Raw genomic sequence first — 22,441 nt, forward strand, 5'->3', positions numbered from 1 at the left:
TTATAATTATATCGCGGACATATCTTTACGAAGGAATCTGCGTTTCAAGTAATCGGTTTTCCGCATCCAAAGAGAAGAAAAGAAATTGTTTTCAATGCATTGCGATCACCGCGAATATTATCGACATTTGTTAATGCATCACAGAACATCACGATGCAATAACATAATTCCATCATTTATCTTTTCATGCACAATCGATTTAGAATCGCGTCGCTCGCCAAACTCTTCTGGCTCTCGCCGTCCGTGAAAACCTTTTTCCTCTCTTTTTATCGGAATCCCCGAAGGACAATGGACGTCACATACATCGCGCAAGCCAGCGAGGGTGAAATGTTAAATCGCCGTTCGATCGAGTTAAGCCCCCGGTAATATCGCCACTGCGGGCCGCAAGGGACCGCGCGGGGGACACCTTAATCGGCCGATCCCGGCCCATCGAAAACGAGAGTTATGGGGACGCGATGTACGGGGCAAGTATATTGCGAAACAATGGCACGCTCTCTTTTACGATGCATCGACGGATTGCATGTACGTGCGCACCGACCGAAAGTATGACCGATCATTGAAATCTCCGACGCGCTTCGACATCGCTTGATCTCAATCCGACCGCGACAAAATTAGAATCTACCTTTAATCAATAAAATTTATGCAAATAAAGCGCAATTTTAAATGATATGCAAATACATATGTTTCATGCGTTTTGATAAAAGTTTTTATACAAATAGAAAAAAAATATATATATATATATATATATATATATATATATATATATAGTTGAACATAAATAAAAATATGTGATTTCTAAATGTAAAATTCTAAATAATGTTGTAGTAAATGCAAAATTTAAATATTGAAACTTAACTACGTCACGTATTTTTTTTTCTATTTACCACAAACGACGCTTGAACCTTTTTGCAATTGAAGCGAAATGTCAACGAACGTAAAAGTGCGTCCGAGAACAAACATCTGACGAAATATCACACGGTAATGCGGTTAGCATTTAGGACGTGCAGCTTAATATCGTAACGTTCGTTGAAATCTCTCGTGCGATTTCCTTGCTTCGCCGCCGGGCGTCCTGGTTGTCTATTTGCAGCGACGTGTCAGCTTCGTAAAGTGGCACGGGTTCCTCAATGGTCTTTGCGAAACAATCGAAGCCAAGCCAGCGAACATCTCGGCGTAACAAAGACGATGAAAGTGGTTCGAGTCTATCTCTAAGGGAACGCAGCTTACGGCCATCGAGTCTAATGGGAGTTTCTCTCTCATCGCGTCAAACTCCACCGGCGACTTATCTGCATCGAGTTGTCAGATCGCGACTCGCAACGTGATATTGAGAGGCGGACATCAGGAGCAAAATAACTGAAAATCGATAAAGTAAGATGAGAAATTTACAACGCGACGAGGAAAATTTACCGCAACTCAAGATAATCATGGTACTCCTTTTACATGTATATATGTACGTTATGCAAAAAAAATGTAATTTTAGTAATTACAGTATTAGTAATGATATAATCTAAGACTCGAAAGGCCAATGACAAAGAATGGAAATTTTTTTTTTAAATTTTTTAATTAAACAGTTTAATTGACCAGTTGCATTAATTTTCTCAATTACAAAATTAATTTTTATGCAGATATAATGCAACTAAAATGGAATAAAGGGATTTCAGGACAAGCAAAAAAGGATAGATAAAAACGAGAGAAGCACACGCATGAACATCGCGCGTGAAAATCAAACTATTTATCGCGATCGTAAAAGGCACGATGCGGGAAATATAACAACGTGGAGGTAGTAACACCAAGAAATTCAGAGAGACGGAGAAAGAGACGTAAAAAAGGGTGAACGAGGGTCGGACACATATACACCGCCTTTCTAGAATTCTCGTTATCCGGTCGACCGGATAGGTGGTCGTAACCGACGGTAGCCACGAGATATCCGAAGAAAAACACGTTTCCAAGTCCGAATCGATAGCAACAATGCCGTGGCGAAGAGAACGCAAGAGAGGCCTGGCTCTCCAGTGGAAGCGGGGCTTTAGGGTTCGCCGGAGGGTTGAGAGTTGAGAGAGAGAGAGAGAGAGAAGAAAAGGAGAACGGTAAAGCGAACACGTGAGGCAAGCAGAGGGTGAAAAGCAGAGAGGGAAAGCACCAGCTAGACTAGGAGGTGGGAGGCGGCAGCCTTATTGGAACCGGGGGGAGGAAGTCGAGTTTTCCTGAGGGCTGAGGAAGAGAGAAAGAGAAAGAAGGAGGGAGTAAGCGGAGAGAAAGGAAAGAGGAAACGAAGGAGATAGCTAGCTAGGGGAAACGTAGAAGTTGATGGAACGAGGTCGCTACAACGTTGGCAACAGCCGGATGAGTAAAGACTGCATTACCTATGGTACCTACCTCCTCTCCGAGAAACGATCCTCGCTTCACGGCGAGAGAGCAGGTGAGTCGTCGGGACGCCACCTCCTCTCCTTTGTTAAAGGCAACACGATCATTTCGTCCTCTTTGTTCGCGATATTAAAGTACGTCAGACGCCAAAGCGACTGCTTCTATCTACCGGGAGGATTAGAAAGAGAAGAGGGAAGAGGTGTCAATTTCGTTTCTCGTTCATGCACGAAGTACGGGATCGACCGTTACTTTGATAAAATCATCAATCGATTAAACTTTTTCGAGTATTTCGAATATGTCAATTGTGTAATTTTCATATTGACATTTTAGCGCGATAAGAGTCAACATATTCGGAAGCATTCATTTCTTATTAAATTCCATAGATAGTATTTATATTATTCTATATAGGATGTCTCAAGTGCACGCGATTTGTTATCGCGATATAATAATGCAATATCACGGGAAGACAAAATTATTGTCAATTCTGAAAGTTTCTTTCCTAGAACACAGTAAATCAACTTTGAGTGATAATATTAATGAAATAGTAAAGCAGAGAGGCAAGGGATAAAAATTGAAATACATTAGAAGAAAGAGAAGAATATCTCTCTTGGATACTCAGTGCAAATTACGTATACAATTCTTGAGTATTTCAATTTTATATATTTGCTCATCTGGCTCTCGCGCGCAATTTAAATACAATAATAATACAATGTATATATATATATAATACTCACATGATAAAAATAATTAATAATAATAAGAATAATAAGATAGAGCAATCGTAAAAATAGTAGTCATCTATAATCATTACAATAATAATAACGCATAATACCGTCATATAAACGAACGCTATCAATTAACATAATCGCACGTTTTGTTCGGCTGCACGCATTATAATACAACGATTATGTACAAAATAATATATACATATATAAGTATATATATATATATATATATATATATATATATACATATATATATATATATATGTATATATATATATACATATATATATATATACATATATATATATATATATATATATGTATATATATATATGTGTATATATATATATATATATATATATATACATATATATATACATATGTATATACGCATATATGTATATCCGACACACTCTCGAGGATTCTTAATCCTCGTCTACTTTCACGACGATTATCGAACTTCTAGTAAACATTTTATTTTGTGCAAGCACACCTTAAGGCCTATCGTGTTAGAGGTGTATCTTTTTTCCACCGGCTAACGACACGCTATATCGTACACGAAAGACGAGCTACTTCGAGTAATATCGTACACAAGGCTAGGCTACGTACACAGTCAGATACGAAATGGATCTTGCCGTCCGAGGACCGTCTCGATGCGGCAAACAATCGATTTATAACTGAAATCGATTCTTCTTCTTATCAATAATTCTATTAGACGCAGATCGCTCTCGAAGTGATACTGCCTTTGGTATACAGTCGATATCGAGTCCGGCGATTGCTGCCGTCGACTAATTATTTTACAAAAGACCACCTAAATGAATTACTTATGGTTTTTGTAAAATAAGAAAGAAAGAATCTTGGTATTCGCTTATATATTATCCGAATAAATCTTAATTACCTTAGAAAGCTAATATCGCGCATGTTTGAAAGGAACAAAATAAATTTGAAATACTTGAGGATTGAAATCCATTCCAAAGAAAAATTAAATAAAATTTTGTTTACAAAAGAATTGTAAAGAAAATTACAAAATATATACTGATACAATATATACTCATGATTTGTCCCTAATTCTAAACTTAGTTCTTCTCCGTCTGAAATAACATGTTCAATTACGCGGTCGCGCCGCGATGTCATTAAATATCGCCGAACCAGTTGTGTCGATAATAATACGATAATTAATATAATGTAAAAGAAATTGGCGGCGCGTAAATAATACCGAATCGACTGATTCTGTAAAACGAAAGACGAGTCATCCCCGATCGACTTGATCGTACTTCCGTTGTGTGTAATTATATGCGATAACATTATTACAATTACAATATATATCGCGAGACACCGACTAGATGCAGCCAGCGCTTTTTTGCGTCAATGAGATGTTATCTGATCGCATACTAACGAACATTCATCCAGACATTCAAGTTTGCAAAAACATATTACATATAGCTCGTTCGAACAAAAAGATGAGACGCATGTCTTGTCTTTTTCAACGAATAAAAGCTGCCTGCGAAAAATTAATCTCTCGAATATCGACGCCTATATATATATCTGAACGAGTTTTAAATAAAATCTTTTAAAGTAAAGTCCATTTGACATATTGATACGATTTCGTCATTCATTTATCGCTTTAAAGCTTAATTCGTGCAAATTACTTTTTATGTTTTGTAAATCAAAAATTATTAGCGTCGAGAAAAGAGAGAGTACATGCTAAATTCAAAAAGAATTCATTATTCAGTTGGAGAGTATTATTCGCTCATTCTGGGGTACGTTATAATTAGTCGGAGCGAATCGTCGCGCGCGATCGAATCCGCGAAATATGAAAGACAATTCGTCAGGTCGACACTGGATGTCGAATTCATCGGATGACACCCGAAAACGAGAAATTGGATCTCCTTCTCACTCTTTCTCCCTCTCTCTCGTCTCTATCTCGTTGGTTCGTTGAATATTCAGGACCTTGGCGGTGTCGCCGAGCGGACTGTGCCGCTTTTGCCCCGCCTGGATGGATCGATCGGAGTCGAGTCCGGCGGCGAGCAAATATCGCGAGATCCGCTCTCCGCGTAACGGATCCCTAAATATCGGACATAGAGGAGGCGGCGCGCGAATCCCTGACACATCGACCCGTATTTCGACAGACTCGGGAATTATCCCGCTCGCTTGGCCCGTCGTCTATATCGGGCATCGACTAGCGTCGGACGTAAGCAAGCAGCAACGACACAACCGGCTCGATCGGATGAAATGTGTGACACGAGCGCGACAACAATAATCGATCCCGTCCGGTTCAATATGTAATTGCGTCCATCTATCGTTTCGCTGATGGAAGACGAGGGCAAATCGCGTTCGCAAACACGCGTCAATCGGACACATAATCAAGAATGAATTCAAGATAAAGGGAGTCACCGTGATCGACATTTTTTAAGAAATTTTATAATGATTGTTTCATTTGTGTTCAAAAATGCAAATAAAAGAAATTTTATTACCTTTGTGAGAATTTCAGATGTCCATTGTCTGACTTTAATAAGCAAGTTGATTTTTTTTATTGACAAACACTCATCTGTAATGAATGATCGATGAGAATGCATCCGACCAATCGATATTATCGACGCAAATAGTTCTGGTCGCAAAGATATCAATTTTTTATCTCGATCATAGTTTAGTAGCTTTCACGCATCTCTCAGAAAAGCGGTTAAACTCACACCACTATCAACAATTCTGTCTTCGCGCCAATCAGTTTACAAATGATTCTCTCCCGTTTGGACTGACACTTCCGTGCCCATCATCATCGAGCCCGCAAGAACATTTGTCGGCGTCGATGGCAGAACTAAAGGACTCGCGATCGATGGTCTCAGTCGCTCGGTGAGCGCCAACATCACTTGGCAATGGAGGTGCTGAATAGTCGCCAGTAGATTGAGGTTTGTGTCGATCAAACCAGTCGCCGGCGAGTATCTCTCCTTCTCGGCGTTCTCCGTTTCCTCGACAAGCGGCGTCACAACGGTCTTGGGCTCTGATATCTCAAGAGTTTCCCTTCCCGCATTAGCAGCGGCTTTACTCTTCTCTGCCTGGAGTAGCCTTTGCTGATGCTTTAAATACGAGGTTGTGATGGGGAGGCTATAGTCGATGGGCGTGTTCTTGGGATCCAGCCCGGGGCTCCAGGGCCTCGGCAACGGCTGGCTGGGTTGAGGCGAGGGTGTACGTCCCTCCGGCAGCATCCGCTTCCTCTTCGATGATGCCGAGCTCCTCGAACTCGCTCGGTCCGATTCCGGCGTCCTTCTCGATTCCGGCACAGCGTCCGAGTTGGCGAGAAAACTACCGTTTGCCGGTTCTTTCTTCAATAAATTCGTGATGCTCAACGGATTGTACTTCTCATCCTTATCCTTTTCGAGTTTATCCGTTGCAGCGACGCCGCCGCTCTTGTGCTGCTTCTGATGCCTATAATTGTGCAAATTCTTCGTCTCTGACGGCGTGTGGTGGCTGCCATCGCGCGACTTGGGATTATTCTGCACCGACGAGGACGACGATAAAGACGAGGTCGCGAGAGCAGCGTTGCTACCGCGATTCGGGCTGAGCGGGGTTGGTGTTGACGCCAACGTCGTGGTCGTAGTCGTGGATTGCGACTGATTGGATAAGTTTGTTGGACTCGGCGTCCGCGGACGACGTTGGCATTCCGTGCAGCCCAGCAGAAATCGCGTTACCGCTTCTCGGGGTAGGAATGCATACGTTTCTGTAATCTGTAACAGAGAGGAAAAAATCGTTTTCTTCAAAACGGCTCAGATTTTAAAAAAATATCCATGGTTCTCGTTTATTTCATCGCTCTGACGTTAATTTTAAATAGAAAGTACCATATTATTATTTTAATTTTAAGAACATTTAAATTTAATTTCTATTGTAATCTAATTTCAGAACAAGAGATGAGAATAGATCAATTTCAATCGTCGATACGACCATCATAGATAAAAAACATTCATGTAGAAAAACAAATTTATGCAAAGAAGCTTAAAATATAATTACCAGCGATCTTCTAAAAACCTCATTGTATCGGCGAGATCTATCGAGATAGCGCGCATTGATGAGATTGCCGTTTCCCGCGTCTAATTTCTCGTACATTGCTTCGCGACATTGTTACATTCGGATACCGTCCGTCAGGCAATTAAGCAATTCCATGCGACTGAAGCGTCGCACCCACGTTCGTGCAATTATACGCAATTGCAACATTGTCAATTGACGTATTAATGTTCACGCGAATGGCCTTTCTGATGCCCTTTCCCGCTTTCATCTCCGCGTATCGTCGTCACGTGGCGTCGTTTTACGCGCGACGCCCACTGGGGAAAATTCACGAGTCGGTATAACGGAACTTTTTGATGTCTTCTGCGAGAGAAGGCGTTCAGCCAGAGGGATGTTCTCCGCCCCTTAATAGGAAACGTTTCTCTCTAAGGAGATGGAGGGGGTGGCATAACTTAATCAAGGAGGATGGCAGCCTCCGCCGGAGAGCTGAGAAAACCGACGAAGGTTGATGTGTACGTGCGCGTGTAACTGCACGATTCCAAAGGGGTAGTAATTTGATAAGATTTATCCGACGACGAGGTCGCGAAATGAAAAAAAAAGGAGCGTCGAAAAAAAGAAAAGGAGAGAAATCGAGACAACGTATTTAGATTGATATGATATGGCAACTTATCATGGTTCGCCGATACTTCCGTTTAAACTTGTTATTTCATACGGTAATCGCAACGCGAAAATAAATATGTAATATATTTCTAATAATGTAATATATTTCTCTCCATAATGTTAACAATAATATAGAACATGTATTATTTTTAAAATGATCACTGCTTTTACCTGACAAATATATCAATTTTTTGTTGAAAAACATATTCAAATATATTACAAATAAATTATTGTAGCTCAAATGTTCATTCTTTATCTTTTTTATCTCTTATACTTTTTACTTCTAGAATCAGAATTCGTGGCAACTTCATTATAAATATTAATAGATATAAATGACTTGCGAATATGATTTTAACGATTAAACGACTTTAAGCAAAATTTTCTAATAAGTTTCGTAGCCTTACGCGATATTATGAGAGGATTGATTTTCAACTTTGAATGACAACTCGCATCGTAATACGTAACGTGCTGGATGGACGCGCATTAAAGACGCGGACTGCCAAAGGTGAACTATGAGACTATGTACAGATCAGTCAACTCGCAACCCTCTTATTGCGTAATAGCAGCACAACTCGAAATACATCACCCTCGACGCAGCAGCAATAGCGGTGGTATCGAGTTGCGCAACGCGAGCCGTGACATAACGCGGGCTCCTCTGGAGCCGATGAATTCCGCCGCCTAACGCCGACTTGAACGTAAAACAGTTCCACCGTCGCGCAAACGCTCGAGTGTGTGAGTAAGCAGGCAATGCAACAAGTGTCCTGAGGTTTTGAATCACAAGCAGATCGCGGCGTGTGCGAGAAAGAGAGAGAGAGAGAGAAGAGAGAGGATGGAAGAGCGAAGAGTGGGAGATTGGTCGCAGGGGCCGACGTTAAAGGGTAGAAAGAGATCACGTGCTGGGCGTACATGCGAGATAGAGAAGGAAAGGCGGAGCAAAAGAACAGATATGATATCCCGAGGAGAGGTTTACGCGAATGCGCGCCGGAACATGTGAGATGACGTGTGGTATCGAGTGTTCGACGCTTGAACGCCTCGATGCCTTCCTTCGGGAACGGTAAATATCGCGTGTCGCGAGTAACCATGCAAGAATTCATCGCGCTCTGCTGCCGATAGCACTCTAATTCAGAATTCGATCGTTCACGGATCGGTGGATATTTCGATTAGCGCCGAGTCTAATACACGTTGGATCAAACTGACATATACCGTTTATTTGCAAAAACGAATGTGTCACTGCACTTCTACCTATGTTTTTTAATTTTAAAGTCGCGTGTATTTTCTTTTTTCACACACACGTTATAATTTATATTACTTATATATATATATATATATATTAATATATTTGATATTTAAAAAATTTCTATCTTTAAGAGATAATAAGAGATGCACATTTTTATATTGAATGTATATGTGTTTTTTTTTGATGATAGATATTTTCAAAGATAAATATAAATTTTCTGAAATTAAAGGTAATGTTTTCTTACCGTTCTATAGGTGCGTTTCTGGCCGGCATGCTTCCCAGGACGTCCTTCGAGATCAACGTGAACGGCGTGGATAATGTCGAAGAAGTTCTCTACAATCGCGACTTTCTTATACACTCTTCCTGGTGGGACTGTACCTTCGGCACCATTTAACGACTGTGAACATAATAATATAAAAGAAATTGTAGATAATACGTTTCTTTATTAGGTGAATAATAAATTTATATGTAATATAATATGTATAATTTATATGTAATAATAAAACATTATTTTATTACTAGTAATAAAACCAAATGAGAAAGGCTGTGATAATAGCGTAAAATTAGCACAAAAGATGGATGTAAGCAATTTATATAAAGTTATATCAAATTTTGTAAATATATATGTATGTATCTATTTTTATATGAAAAAAAGCTCTACATTCGCAAGAACTGTACTACGTTCAAATGCCACCTAGGATCTGAAGCACAACTTGTAATTTCCCTTCCGTTTTGCCAGTCGGGAAGTGTGTTCAGCTCAACACTCGTTACCGACGTTCACTCCGATTCTACTTTATCGGCTACTATCAAGTTAAAGTTCTCCAAGATAGTAATAACTGTTATCGGTAAGGCAGATCTCATTCAATATTATTAATATAAAAAAACTATTATTTCTAATTGCAATTTTCTCAGCTTTGTATATTTGCAATTTTTCTCAAACTGCAAAAAATATATTTAACCGATATGATCAATCGTAATCTTCCTCTTATGTCAATGTCTTATGAACATGAATTTTTATATTTACGCAATTGCAATCGTAAAGTAAAATTTTTCTCGCGAACAAATCATCTTTACTCTTACTTATAAAGGATTAATAAAAATATATATGTGAGAATGTTATAAGATATATATTTAATATATGTAATATATATTATATATATATATATATATATATATATATATATATATATATATATATATATATATATGTAATAATAATGTAGTCCAATAAAAAATAAAAATATAGGTACCAAACACTGGAATTTTTTTGATCAAATGAGATTGTAAAATCATGGAATTCATTTCATGTGACATCTTTTAAATTAAGTCTTATCGTTTACCGTTCTCCATCTCGAGCGCATTAACAAAATTTCTCATTAACCGCGCGAAATTCACTCGTTCATGTTAAGGTTATCCGGACGGGTTGAGAACCGCGGCGTCCCGCGTAATCTTAATTAATCTCGTCCTAAGTACCGGCATCGCCCGCGGGCATGGTCGCGGTCAGATTGTTCCGGCGAACTTTGCGACCTCAAGAAGTTCGGTGCGCATGCGCGACATTATTGTATTTCCCTAAACACCTGTTGAAGGGTAAAGTTGAACTCGTGGAGTTTAGTGCTCGGGCTAAGTGGCTGTGGTCAAGCGGCATAACAATAGCGATGCGTAGCTGATCGTGTTCGCAAAGCGAGCGATTTTTCGAGAAAAAAAATTACGCTTGTGTGAATTAATAATATCGCCCAAAATTTTAAGTATGCATGTAGATATTATAATATAATTCATGATTTAAATGATGGATTCGATTATACAGAAAAGAACTTGTTAACTGCCCTAACTGAATTTATGTTTTGGTGAAAATTGAGGAAGTGAGCATATAGCTGATGCAGAATAAAAATGGACCAACAGAAATTAATCGGCACTAACGTTATCTTGATTATGTGTCACGAACACACATATGTGATTTACTTGAAAATTCGTAGGTAGAGTTAAACACATGGAAAACCGTCTTTTATTATCTTAAATATATGTCTAGTCTAAATGCGATATTTTGCCACTTTCTTGCGAACATCATCATGCAATGCATTAGAAAAGTCGAATAGAAACGAAACACTATCCTGAAATATCATTTTTAAGTCGCCCATCTTTTTCATCATAAAAAAATCCGGAAATGTTAGCCTTTTCACTGTATTATTTAAAGCATTGATCGTCAATATCTATTGTCGTGAAATGCCGATCAAAGTTATTAATCATCTTTCATATTTTAAAAAATAAAGTCTTTGTACGATATTCATAATTTTCATATTACAGCATTAATTTACTTTAAATTAAAGAATAATTTCAAAATTATTAAAGTTATTATATATATATATATATATATATATATATATATATATATATATATCTTTGAGATACGATGAACACTAAGTGCATCAGAGGGTTGAAACGCGGAAGTGCGTGCACGCACACGATAGGCGGCCACTAAAGGGGCTCAAAGGAATATCCGGGATAAATTTAGCCTTTTATCCGAGCTGCCCTCAGTACTGCTTCGCGTTACACAGTCAAGCTAAGCATCTCATCCTACTTTTGTTCATGACGTATATCTACTTCATTGATGATTTAGACTTCATCTAATGTATTAATGTCTATTGAATCAACATCCTCTTCAGTAAAAGAAACATAGAACTAGCTTTATCGGCTTTGTCAAGTCAACAGAAAAGATCTTACTTACTATCGACAATATCTTTGTCGGAATAAAGGCCTTCGATTTCTGTGAGATTAGTCCCTATATTCTCAAGATATTAAAAAACTTATAATTCTAGATGTGTATTCTCATAGATTTTGTTTGTATTTTAAAAATATGAAGCTAATTTTTTACAAAGATCAGAGACCTGCAGCCATCTTAATGATAAATGGCCGTTAATCTTTTTTCGTAAAGATTATGATTAAGATCACGAGAAACGATGAAATTGATGAATAATTAGAACTATAATATGGACTAAATTTTTTCCGAAGAAAATGCAATCACAGAAAAGAATAAGCGATAAGGAGAACGCAATCTTGACACTTGATATAAATCCGAAACCTAAAATGTAAAAATCAAACTTGACAAAAAAGAATGCAATTTCTTTTATGCGATAAAAAAAGAATTTCGAAAAAACTGCACAATTACATCGTGCAAGATGTAAGATATCTGACAAAACTAATTTAGTCTACATTCGCGCGTATAAAGAGACGATGCGATAGAAAAATGTTTGCGCTGCAAAAATTAGAGAATAATTGAAAAATTTCAGCAAATATCTTTTTTCAATGTTAAATTAAGTAACAAATTATATTTTTACACGTGAAATAAAAGTTCCATTGTTATCTACCATCTGTGTGTTGGTATTTTAATTTTAACTCTTTTAACGATTCCGATGAATCCATTAAGCTACACAAAATTACAAATCTATGTAATCCCAAGAAAAAAATTTAATCACATTGATAATTTGACAAAAGAAGAAGTAAAAATCTTGAATTTATCGTTCAAGTCACATTTGTTTATGGTTAAGACTAAACCAAAATAATTTCGATCACAGTTGCTGTTTTAATACAGTCTTAATTAATTTGAATCGAATAATTTGTCAAAAAAGAAGATTGCAAAGACGCGGCAACGAACGATACGGTGAAAAAAAACACGTTGCGGAGATGCTCCTCCACAAGGCGGTCCAGAATAGAAACGCGTCAACGGCGCGATAAATCCCTAAACGAGACGCACAAGACTCGGCGAGGCCAAAAGTTCGTCGACAGTATAACGCGAGCGGGCGCAACGAAAATCCGGGTATAGCGGCTGTTTTTAAAGCCTCCGCGGACCGCGAGCGAGTTTGCATTTTAAACGAACGCGAACGTTGCCGACGCGGCAGGGCAATGCCGAGGGGAGAAAACAGCGCGCGACACGGCGACCGGCGAAGCGGATTAAAAAAATTCACGAGGGAGTCCGCGCCGCCCGGCGTCGGGGACGCCGCGGATCTCGTGCGCGGTCGGGAGAGGGCATTCATGTACCGGGTGATCCGCGGAAAATCGTTTCCTCTTCCGGCGCAGATAACGGATGCAGCGAGAGCACTTGGCACTCGGAAAAGAAGCAGCCGAGGAAGAGAGCTCGGAACGGACCGTGTCGTCTCTCACCGCCGAGTACTTTCAAATGTTTCCGTTCTCGAGATATCAACGAGCTATCTAAATGCTTGAAAGTTTTCTGCCAACTCCGTTTTCACCGACAAATGCGTCGTTTGCGGACAACTATGAGAAACGGAGAAAGTTTAATTGCAATGTTCAAAATATATTATATTTATAAAAAAAAAAATCTAGTTTGTATAATTTACAACGCCTATAGATTCTAAAATTCATTTTTATTGCGATACTTAATTAAATTTACTGCAATTTCACTCAATCTTTCTTTCATAACCGTAATAACAAAAGATTTAAAACGAGAGAAATAATTTTCAAGACAAACGTTATCGCTTTCTTGAGCGATACATAGGAATTAGAAGTGTCTTCGCGTACTACTGCTCGCTATTTATACGATAATTTGGCGGGATTGCGAAAGGATCGCGAGTAACCGCGTCGTTGCCAGCGGCTATAAAACACGATCCGCGAGCTTCGTCTCGCTCGGAGAGCGCGTATCAATGAACCGAGGACGACCGCTCTGCGCTAGTCTCGACTATTCAAACAGTACCGAAGTGGCGTCGTGTAATAACGTTGCATAATAATGATACTAGGAAGCAGCGGGAAAGTAGTACGGCACCGTATATGCGCGCGCGGTCAGGGGAGAAGAACTGTTAAATATTCTCTCAACGAGGTCGGATTACCTCCATTTCACCCGGCAAGTGGCGATGATAACGACAATGGCAATATGACGATCCGAGCAAGCAAGCAAACCAAGATAGGCCTAATCGTAGTACCGAGAAGTCCTGGCGCAACAATCGCCAAGCTTGGGATATCAGCCCTCGTCGGGATTGTTTCTTCGACACGCCGGAGCCCGGGAGGCGTGTGATTGGGTTAGTTTTGGTTTGTTGGGACGGGACACGGTCGGGACCGGGCCACCCAGTAGCCATTTAGATAAACGAGCGGCCCCTGTTGAGTGCCGCGGGATGCCAACGTCGGAGAGAGAATCCGGAGAAGAGGAATGGGAGGATGAGGTAGAGAGAGAGAGAGAGAAAGGGAGACGACCGTGTTAACAGCAGAGATAGAGACTTGCGAGAAGAAAAGCTTTGGTCTGAACCGCGGTCATACCGCGGTATCAGAGGAGAAAAAGTATTCGGGATCGGATGACGGAACAAAGAGACGTGACGACACACCGCGGTGGTTCGCCCGGGTCACCTTCTCGTCGGAAGGAGAGAATCGAATTTCTTCCGGCATTTTTCCGTATTGTAGTGATTGTGGAATTTTCGATTAAGAGTTAAATAAAGAAATTATGCGCGCATTCGCATTGAAAAATTATTTTCATTATTATTAATCATATATTCTTCTTTTTATAGCTGCAGGATTTTTTAAATAACAAAGTTCTGATTTTTTTTATTCCGATCTTATCAAGAAATCAGAGAGATCTTCAAGTAAATTTATATCCAAGCAAATTTTATAAAAATTTGTAGGAAATAATAGCTGCGTCTCAAGTAAATATTTTAATAAAAATCTGAGATTTGCAATACAACATTAAAATAATACTGATGAAAAACGAAGCGGAGGCAAAATAATTATAAATCAATTTCATTGTTACAATATTACAATTATTGCAATCATAAAATTGTTATAGATAAAGAGATACAGATGAAAAGTTACGATTTTTATGTAAAATAAGTATTTCTGGTATTAACTGTTCTTGACATGTACGAATATATCATTGAAAATATTCCTCGACATACTTTGTCGAAATATTTCGCGTCGGCGGTAGTACCCTTATAATCTAAAGGCAGATATTATATAGAAAGAGAGCCAGATTTCGATATTGGGACGCAGAGATATCGATTTAAACCGGGTAGACGCAATATCGAATCTATCCTCCGAAATCGCTCCGAAGCAATTTCCAACTTCTCCAAGGGCCATGGCTTCTTTGGTAACTCGAATCACCCAGCAGCGGAAATAATTCACAACAAAAGCTCGTGCACGCGGAACAAAGCGCACACGCGATTGATGTCATCTCACATTATTGACGATACAATTCCCGCTGCCGCGCGAAATCGCACTACGCTAATCACGGTTGTTTTTTTTCTTTTTTTGTTGACTGACAACGATTTTTCCCGCGGCCGTTTTATTCGCGCTTTTTAAATCCAAAAGCGCCGACTGTGGATTTTTCCGATACCTCTCTTGGTACATCCCGCGAACCGCGTTATCGAGGTCATACCCACCATAAAGCGTCCCATTAGCTCCGGGCGTACTCACGTTACACCCACAAACTATGCTACGGAAAATCGATACAGAAAAATGCGAGCAGAACTTTCTTCGCATCGTCCATTCTAACTGTACACATTTTATCGCATCCACTTATCTTCCAAAACTTTAACTCCATCGTCCGATTTATTTCATATAAACAGATATCTTAATGAAGAAATATTATTAAATTTTATCACATTTATTAAGACAAATAAAACATATAACGGAGATTTATGTTATCGCTCGAAAAACTTTGAATATATTATTGTATATAAATGCATATAATTCTAATAATTAAAATTTTTACTGTAATACGAGGCGCGCATTATCTAATGACAATGGAAAGTGCATTTTAATGTGCATTTTATCTAGATGTAAATGACAAAAAAAAAAAAAAAATTCATTCTCGTGTATTAGTATCTGCAATAATCAAGGACGCAATTAGCATTATCTACGAAAATGTAATTTAGACGCAGTACATTAGCCCCTCTTCGCAGCAATATTTTTGAATCGATAAAAGGAATGAAGAATGGTTTTCCCAAAAACTCCATTTCCAGCACTTTCGTCAGTAACGGGGACCACTTTATCGCGATCATAGCTGTCATAAAGTGTCCCGACACCTTCTTGGAATACCGGACGAGCTCGGGCTGCGACGCGAGGAGAAGGCTCCCCGTCAGACCCCCCTCTGCGGAAACGCGGGAGGGAAACTTTCATCGCTCTCTCGGCCGACCCTAACTGTCCACTCGTAAAACCACTCGTCGTCGTCCCGAGAGCCGTCCGTCCGAGTGGCTCCTCGTCGCATCGCTAACGACGTACGACGACGACGACGACGACGACGAAGCGCGCAAATCGATAAGAGAGGAGATAGGCAACGGTAACTCACACCAGCATGCCGACCTGGAATCCGGGACAGCCCGTGACCGGAAACCGATCGCGCGGCCAATCATCCGAAAAGCCGCGTCCGCCGCGCTTGCAAATCCAACGATTCCGGAAAACCGTAACGTTCGACCAGAAATGTCGCTCACGTGTACATTGAAGATGCTATTTTTTGCTTAATTCTCTTTAATCTCACCTGATGTTTGGAAGTATAATTAATCGATTAAAAATTTGAAATCTTATGCGCAAGAAGCAAGGTATTCTTTTACTTTATCAATATTAAATCAAAATTTTTTATGGAAGTAAAAATTTTTCAAAGATAGCCAGCAATTTATTAAAGCCAAAACTTAAATCAGCTTGCGTTGTCAATTAGAAGCATATATGACTACTGATTGATATATTGATTAAATACCAATCTCTTAATTTTATATTTCTCTATAGAAGTCTATATTTTCTATATAACACCTATAAATATTTAATATTAGCCAACGTATAGATCAATGTATCAAGTAAAGCCAAATCTTTTGAGAGCGTTCCTTCGCATTCATCTCGTCATGCTTTATTTTCGGTAGACGACGCGTCTCATTGAATGAGTCTAATTGTAAGTTGCACGGTGATGTGACTAAAATGAATGAGCGAAATACCGGCGCTCTAACACGTTTAATTGGCGGTCGAATAATTATAACCGATGGGCAGTATCGCGCTTGTGTGCGTAACCCGGTGTCACGAAATGTCAGATGACCGCGACGTTAAAGTTGAGCCGACGTGTGGGACGAACCAACGGTCGCGTTTTATTACAACGTTATTACGTTTCATCGTGACGTTTTGTACAATCGCAATGACGATGCGAAATATCAGCATTTAACTCATCATTCTAAAGAGTATTCTATCGAACATACGATCACTTTCATAGCTCTCCTAAAAAAGTGGTACAATCTTAACTTTTTCATTAGTTCTCCACTTAATTCTCTCATATGATTGATAATGTCATATTAACCGTAACTAATGTATAGTGAATTTCTCATTAGTGTGTGTGTGTGTGTGTGAATTGAAAGTGATATCAGATCCAAGAAATAAGATAATTCGGTAAATTATATAAGTTGAGTCATAAATTTTTAAATTTTGTGAGCGTTTTTAAAAAGTAAAAACATTAGGCCGAAAATGTTTCGTTATCGAAACAATGGACACAAATAAATATTACTCACCATACGTAAGATGAATATCACTCATTTCTTCAAATGAAAACATTCTCTACACTATTACAGTAGATTAATGAATCAATACTAATACTGCTCGCTTGAACTGCCTCAAGCGTACTGACTTGATTGTTGTTTCTTATTGTACACAAGAATATAGAGGTCTATATTAAAATCCCCTTTCCCCTTTTTTCATTGGGTCGTAGTAGTGTGTGTTGATAAACAAACATTATCCCAAAATCAAAACAACAGAGCACATCAGTGGAAAAAAAGAATCTGATTTGAAACTCAATCATTATGAAATTTATTTGTATTCATTATTTCGATAACAAAGATTTTTGATCTAACGTTCATTGGGACATTTGTTTTCTTTTATTCAGGAACACATTCACGAAGTTTTAAAACATACTTATGACTTATCTTATATAGTTGATAATGCAATCTATAATAATAATAGATATTATGTAATAAAGATATGTGGTCATAATTCTAATATATAAAGAGAGAGAAATTACAAAGAAAAAAAAAAAATATATATATATATATATATACACTATCAGTTAATTTCTCATTTTCGGTATAATATTTCTCGCTGCGGTTTATTATTTCGTTCTGAATCGCGTCACGTTAAACTGTCATCCGATTCTCGACAAGAAGACGTCGCGTTATCGGCTCTTCGTTCTCTCGATGTACCGTCATGCTGACGCAAAGTGAAACGAAGCGCGGTCGCTCCGTATCTTCTTCCCTTCCTTCAACACGTGAAGAGATCACGATCCTCCATCTATCTCCTCGTGGCTCCAAGTCTGCCACGGATCGCCCAGTACTCGTCGCACATCGACCATGGCCGCGAAACGAGAAGGACGGAATTTCGAACTCAATATAGCGTATGCGAGGGACTTTCAGAAGATCTTTTTCTATCTTTCTCTCCTTTTCATTGGCATGCTTATGTTCTTGGTACCGGACACGGTAACGTCATTAAGCAATGTATTCGACCTTGGAAAACCACGATGATCGTACGCATATACACTCGCAAAATGCACGTACAGGCCCCGAAGAATTGAAGAGAGACAGAGAACGCGGAGAAGAAGAGGAAGAGAAAAAGAAGGAGGAGGAGGAGGAGGAGGAGAAGAAGGGCCCGAATCCAGCGTCGAAGAGACTTGACAGCGAGCCTAAACGGAATAAATTATTACGCGAGCTCGTCGCGCCGTCGTGGTCCTCTCTCCCGTCTCTTCATTCCCCCCTTCTTTCTCTAAGAACGGATGCCACCCCGCCGTTAGCAGTCGAGTGTGCGGGCCGCCCTCCCGGCACAAAGATTCATATCTGACTCGGAAAGCCCCCCCCCCCGAGCCTCCCCCCAGCTGCGCCTTCAAACGGGACCCTAAGCCTGGAGCGGGACGGGATCCGGACAATACTTATCCGTTCGCTCGGCGACGACGGCCGCGGACCAAACTTCGGCATTCTCTGACTCTATACCTCTCGTCGGCCTCTCTCTCCCTCTTGCACTCCGCCGCGTACCGCGCTCCATCTCCCTCGCACTCGTGTTCGCTGAGAGCGCTCCCCCTTTCTCTCTCGCACAGGCGTCGCTCGAAGCCGCCTGCGGTGTCGGAACGGAGCAAGCGGGATAGTTGGAGCTTAAAGGGGGAACGATGTAAAACGGGGAACACGAGTGGAAAGTGGCGCGAGCGAGAGCACGAGAACGAACAGGTAAAGAAGGAACAAGGATGGAGTCCGCGACAGACTGGAAGCCACGAGGAGATACTACACACGCGAAGACTCCGTATCCATGTTTCAAGAGAAAGAGAAAAAAGGACGCACACAGAGAACTGCGGAAGGAGAGAGACAGAGCGAGGCGGAAAAAAGGATACCGTCGGTGCGACGCGGTAAGCGTTAGTATAAGTAGCGACGACGAAGTAGTGACGGTGTGGCGGTATGATGGTGGAGGAGGAGAGACGGTAGGGAGGCGGAGGAGAGAATCTCCGGAGATTCCATGCATGGAGAGCCGTGAAGGAACAGGCTAGCCAGACCGGGCCGCCAGCCTTGTTGGTTGCACGGAAGGCAGGCAGCTGCCAGCCGGCTTACCGCCGCCGCGGTTATACGTGACGAGAGAGAGAGAAAGAGTCGGAGCATGAGACATTTCGAGAGGGGAGACAGAGGGGGAACAGCGAGAGCGCGTGAAAAGAGTCGTGGCGAGTCTGTCGAGAGGCCCCCGAGCTGCCGGCCCGTAAGCCTCACCGTAAAAAGCGCGCGCTTAAAAGAGACCCGACTGCGTGAAACCTAAATCATGCGGGAGAGACCGCGTTATGCGAAGACTGTTCTCCATCTCGATCGGCCGGCTAATATAATATCCAGCGACGCCTGGAATTGCGATAAACCCCATCGCGCCGCCCCGATCGTCGCGTCGCGGCCCGCCGGCTCTAATTAGCGGCTCCATATCGGAAATCGATGACGGCGTGGCCGCCGCGCCGATATAGTACTTCGCGGTCGATTAAGAGCCGCGCGTCTCGGTAAAAGGTAAAGCGCGGCTCATCAGTAACGCCCGTCTGTTTCTATTTCTTGAACACGTCATTCATCGCAAATGCCGCCAATCGCGCCGATTGAATCTAATTAGTGATTCGAAATCGATATGCTGTGCGATGACACAACATTTGCAGTCGCTTGAAAATATGTATTGAAAAGATGAAAAATATAATGAACTAGAATTTCCTTTTTCTCGTCTCTGTAAGATATCTCATCGAAAATATTGCTATTCCCCAGCAAAGAGAAGCGATTCATACATATTTCTAATTAACGGCTTCACATCCTGATCGATTAAGAATGTATTCTGATAAAAACTAAGTAAATATTTTTGCATCTCTACCTATATTTCTATTTTCTCGATATACTTTATCGAAATATGTCGCCATTCTGATGCGGCCTGCAGGTTCTAATTAGTAGCTAAATATTGGAAATCGATGAGTTGACCGACGATATAGTATATTCATGATTGATAGCACGCTTTGATGCAAAATGCATCTGTAAGTATAATCTATATTTCCATTTCTTAGGATAATGTTTGCTTTTTTTCAAAGCTTAGATAAGAATAACAATAAATCAAATATATTAATGAACAAAATTTTCATGTTGTTTTGCACAAATTATGCAATTTTAGATTTCTTTTAGAAATTCTGTAAATAACGGAAATTTATTATTAGATTAAATAATAACGATAGTTAAAAGCCTGGAATATAATAATAATAATATTATATACTATATTAATAATATTATATATACATATAAAGGTCTCAACTCAAAATAAAAAGATAATTGTTTCAGATACAACTGTGTACACTGTGATACACTGTGTAAGTCAAAGTTCCCGATATGAGAACGCTAATTGAATCGAAAGAATTGAATAGCATTGCCGGATGATTTGCAGGAGTCAACGGGGTCATCCGCCGACGGAAGGAAGGGTCGCGAACTCTTAGACTGCGGCGTCTGGTTGAATTCACAATTTTGGAACGGTACCAGGAACTTTCCGAATACGGAATCCGCCATTGCTTTCGAGCCGAAACATTTAGGACCGAAAGTTTACGGTAATGCGGTAGAATCTCGCGATGCGCCAGAAGGAGAAAGAGAGAACTGCCGTTTGTGGAAATATCCTGTGATATTCTGAGATATCTCGAAACTGTCTGTGATTAGTCATCGAAAGACATAAGCGTTCCATCGTAGACAATATCAATGCTAGCAAATATTTCGGAGATTTTTTTATTGAATTGTGAAATTCTTGTTATGTGAATTTGAGTTAATTACGATAGACAGAAGATAATTTATCAAGAAAATAATAGATTCAAGGTACACAAAATTTTTATTATTTATTAATTATTTGTCTATATCGAGGATCTATGCCTTCACGCTTTTAATAATTTTAAAGAAATTTTATAGATTTATATTTTTTTAATTATTTAAACAAAGTATTATATAAAAAGTATTATATAAAATAGTTTTATATAATTTTTTTCGAAATTATGTATTAACAATATCATCGATTTCGAATGAAAAAAACAGAATACTTAAAATTTTGACCGATTTTTCGAAATTGTTTTCGACCATACGGAAAATTAATCCTTAAAATTGCCATGCATATATCATGATAAAGTCAGTCTCATTGGTGCAATTTTACCCCTATCTTACGGTACTTAAAAGCGAAGTCAGTTGGCAGCTGGCGGTTTCCCAGCAGCCGTCGATAGCGAATCACGAGGGACGGGTGGTTCCCGTTGTTCAACCCCGATTTACGTGAAAACGCCGGCGGGGCGACAAACGTATTACGGAAGTGACCGCGCTTCTGTTCTCCCCGCTCTAATTCTCACTCTCTCTCTCTCTCTCTCTCTCTCTCTCTCTCTCTCTCTCTCTCTCTCTCTCTTTACTTTACCTCTCCGCCTCTTTCGTTCATCAAGCGAGTGCGCGTGTTGCGTGTCCTTCTATGGTTAGCGATAAAAAAAAAGAGCGAAAAAGAGAGGAGAGGATCTCCACTGTGGTACGAGCTCGCGTTTCCACCCTCGTCGACATTGGAAGCCGGAGACCACGGGGTAGAGAGCACGATCCGCAGTCAACGCAAACGATATAAGCCCCCTCTCGTCCACCCCCGCAGCGCTCATCCTCTCTGTCGCCGTCTGTCTACCCGATTCATCCTCCCTTCCCCCCGGGACACTCTCCCAACCTTCCCCCCCCCAGCGTCGTCCGTCCATCCGTCCGACCTCTCTGTCCGCCTGGCGTGTCGGATTTCTGTTTGCGTTACCGTGTCACGCATCGAGCCTCGTCGCTTCGAATTCGATGGTGTTCCCGTCCTGCTGTCCCGCTCTCCACGGCTGATGCCGCGTCACACACGCTTTCCCATTCGACGTACGTGTGTAATCCAGGAGTCTCTCTCCAGCGAGACAAGCCGGCTAATAATTCCTTATTGCCGTAAATCGCGAGTAAATCTCGTCAGACCGTTCACTAGCTCGTTCCAAACAGATTTT

At 40.3% G+C, this 22,441-nt stretch overlaps 1 protein-coding gene across 2 annotated transcripts in view; it reads right to left on the bottom strand.

Moving 5' to 3' along the window:
• Positions 1-3,362: 3,362 nt before the first annotated feature.
• Positions 3,363-22,441, bottom strand: part of LOC126848660 (phosphatidylinositol 3-kinase 2-like) — a 94,323-nt gene continuing 75,244 nt past the window's right edge. For both annotated transcript variants that reach the window (XM_050589701.1, XM_050589702.1), the window contains 2 exons: positions 9,221-9,373; positions 3,363-6,805 (listed from right to left, as the gene is read on the bottom strand). In XM_050589701.1, coding sequence (XP_050445658.1) covers positions 5,810-6,805; positions 9,221-9,373 — 1,149 coding nt within the window. In that variant the 3' untranslated portion in view covers positions 3,363-5,809. The remainder of the gene's footprint in view (positions 6,806-9,220; positions 9,374-22,441) is intronic.

Source organism: Cataglyphis hispanica, chromosome 4 (assembly GCF_021464435.1).
Source record: "Cataglyphis hispanica isolate Lineage 1 chromosome 4, ULB_Chis1_1.0, whole genome shotgun sequence".
In the NCBI taxonomy this organism is placed as follows: Eukaryota; Metazoa; Arthropoda; class Insecta; order Hymenoptera; family Formicidae; genus Cataglyphis; species Cataglyphis hispanica.